General features: G+C 37.0%; 1 protein-coding gene across 2 annotated transcripts in view; it reads left to right on the top strand.

The window, feature by feature from the left end:
- The window catches only part of LOC128688499 (angiopoietin-1), a 45,131-nt gene that overhangs the window by 42,033 nt on the left and 598 nt on the right, over positions 1-2,500 (top strand). For both annotated transcript variants that reach the window (XM_070084415.1, XM_070084414.1), the window contains one exon: positions 2,235-2,500. This exon is cut by the window's right edge. In XM_070084415.1, the coding sequence (XP_069940516.1) occupies positions 2,235-2,500 (266 nt within the window). The remainder of the gene's footprint in view (positions 1-2,234) is intronic.

The following is a 2,500-nucleotide window of genomic DNA, read 5'->3' as shown; positions in this document are numbered from 1 at the left end:
AAGACATCCAACTTCTTTTTATTCATAATACTAGCAATCTTCTCTTATCTTCCACACTACATCCACATACATTCAAACATCCCAGTTTTATAAAGATTTTTCTTCTTCTCTTTTTCAGTATTTTCTACAGTGGTTAGTAGCCCATTGCTCCCGGCATTTTAGTTGCTTCATATGACACACATGGCTTACGAAGGAAAGATTCTTTTCCACTTCCCTATGGACAATAGAGGAAATAAAGAAGAACAAGATCTATTAAGACAAAGAAGAAAAACCTCTATGTGTATATGTACATATATGCATGTGCATGCCTGTGTAGTGTGACCTACAGTAAGTGTAAGTAGAAGTAGCGAGATATTCCTGTTATCCAGCGTGTTTATGAGACAGAAAAAAAAGAACACCAGCAATCCTACCATCATGATAACAGTTACAGGTTTCTGTTTCACACTCACTTGGCAGGACGGTACAAACTCCCTGGGTGGTTGCTGTCTACCAACCTACTGCCTAAAATAATAATAATAATAATAATAACAATAATAATAATAATAATAATAATAATAATAATAGTAATAATAATAATAATAATAATAATAATGATAATATTAATATTAATAAATAAAATAATAATAATAATAATAAAATAATAATAATAATAAATAACAATAACAATAAAATAATATTAATAATAATCTAAAGACGAAGGACTGATTTCCATTTACCGACAAAAGATATTTACGTTATATCTGCTCCTCTTTTCACTTTCTCTATTGTCTCTTCTCTTATCCCTTTCATATTTCTGCACTCTTTCTCTTGTAATGCAGTTCCAGCCAGGATCCAGCAGTTAATAAGATGTGCTGATCTTGTTGATCCAAAATTTTGATGTTTGCACCAGGACAAATCTGATTAGTTACTTTGAGCTGGGGAAGAGCAACAGAATTTTCAGATAACCTGAAATGGCAAGGAAAGAAGAGGGAGTCCTGCCTCCATGGATGAAGGAGAGTTGAGATTGTGGTGTCTTAATGTAAATTTTGTGATATATTTGTGTATAGATATGTACATATATTATATAATATTATATATATATATATATATATATATATATATATATATATATATATATATATATATATATATATATATATATATATATATATATATATATGTAGATAGGGTCCACCTTTAGTGCAAACTGCAGGGACCCATAGCCTCGGATCGGATTAAAAGCTTCTACGAAAAAATATTTAGATTTCTATCTAAGGCCGTTTGAATAATTCGTATCTCCTACCTCTCCATCTTTTGGAAGTGCACAGATAGATAGACTTCATTACATAATGTGGTGCTCAGTGTTTAACGGATATATTGATTTGCCCATTTAAAAGGTTGGAGCATTTTCCACAGCATAATTTCCTTGATATTCAAAGCACCGATTAAATAAAGTTGAAATGGTGATAAAGCTTCGTCGGGAGGTAATGAGGCATCTCTCAGTGTGACATGCTCCTGATGAAGTGTTTTTTCTCCCACTTGCTGTCCTCCTCCTCCTCCTCCTCCTTTCTCCTTCCATCCCTTCCCTTCCTTCTTCCTTCCTTCCTCTCTCAGGTGAGCACACTCAGGTAGTGTGAGTCTCCTACATAACAGAAGGTACATCTAGTTTCCACTTCTCCCTCCACTGAATGACCTGCATGGATTTTCCGCTTTACCTGAACTACTATAACAATAATGGTTATGATAACAACAGCAACAACAAACAGTAATAACAACAACAACAAATAAGCAACGATAAAAGCACAACAACAACAACAAATAATATGCAACGATATAAAGCAAAACAACGAAAATGACAAGCAACAATGAAGCACAAATAACAGTAACAAAGACAATCAGGAACACGAAATATAATTCATAATAAATTACATCCATTGAATAATTATCTTTCCTTCATGTCTCTTTATGGCTTTCATTCGTATAGAGTTTCGTGTCCAGTTTCAGAAGGTCTGGTCTGAGACCGGGCCTCGGGGGCGATGATTCCAGAATCCACCAACAGACTTATTCGCCAGAGGTTGGGTAATGTGAGACAAACCTAGCCAGTCCTTCTGAGACAATGAAACACCCTGTGGTTTGTGCTATCGTACTGAACGCAGCAACAGTCAAAGATTCAGATCAATATCGTTTCAACAAGCCTTTGTATTTTACGGTTTAGTTCATAATAACTTTCTGTTTTCCTCTCCTTCTCACCCTAGGGTTGAGGACGAGACCAGGAACTACAGACTGATCGTCAACGGCTTCACCGGGAACGTCTCTCAGGACGCTCTTTCCACAAAACACCACGGCAGCCCTTTCAGCACCTTCGACCGCGATAACGACCAGTTGAGCTCCGTCAACTGCGCCGTCAGCAACAGCGGCGGCTGGTGGTTCAACTCCTGCTACTACACCACGCTGACGGCGCCCTTCCCGACCTCCGCCAACCGCGACGCCAAAACCATCCGATGGCTGAACGACAATAACT

This window comes from Cherax quadricarinatus, chromosome 13 (assembly GCF_038502225.1).
Source record: "Cherax quadricarinatus isolate ZL_2023a chromosome 13, ASM3850222v1, whole genome shotgun sequence".
Taxonomy (NCBI): domain Eukaryota; kingdom Metazoa; phylum Arthropoda; class Malacostraca; order Decapoda; family Parastacidae; genus Cherax; species Cherax quadricarinatus.
Note: the sequence above shows the minus strand (reverse complement) of the source record. Positions and strands in the feature narration are given on the sequence as shown.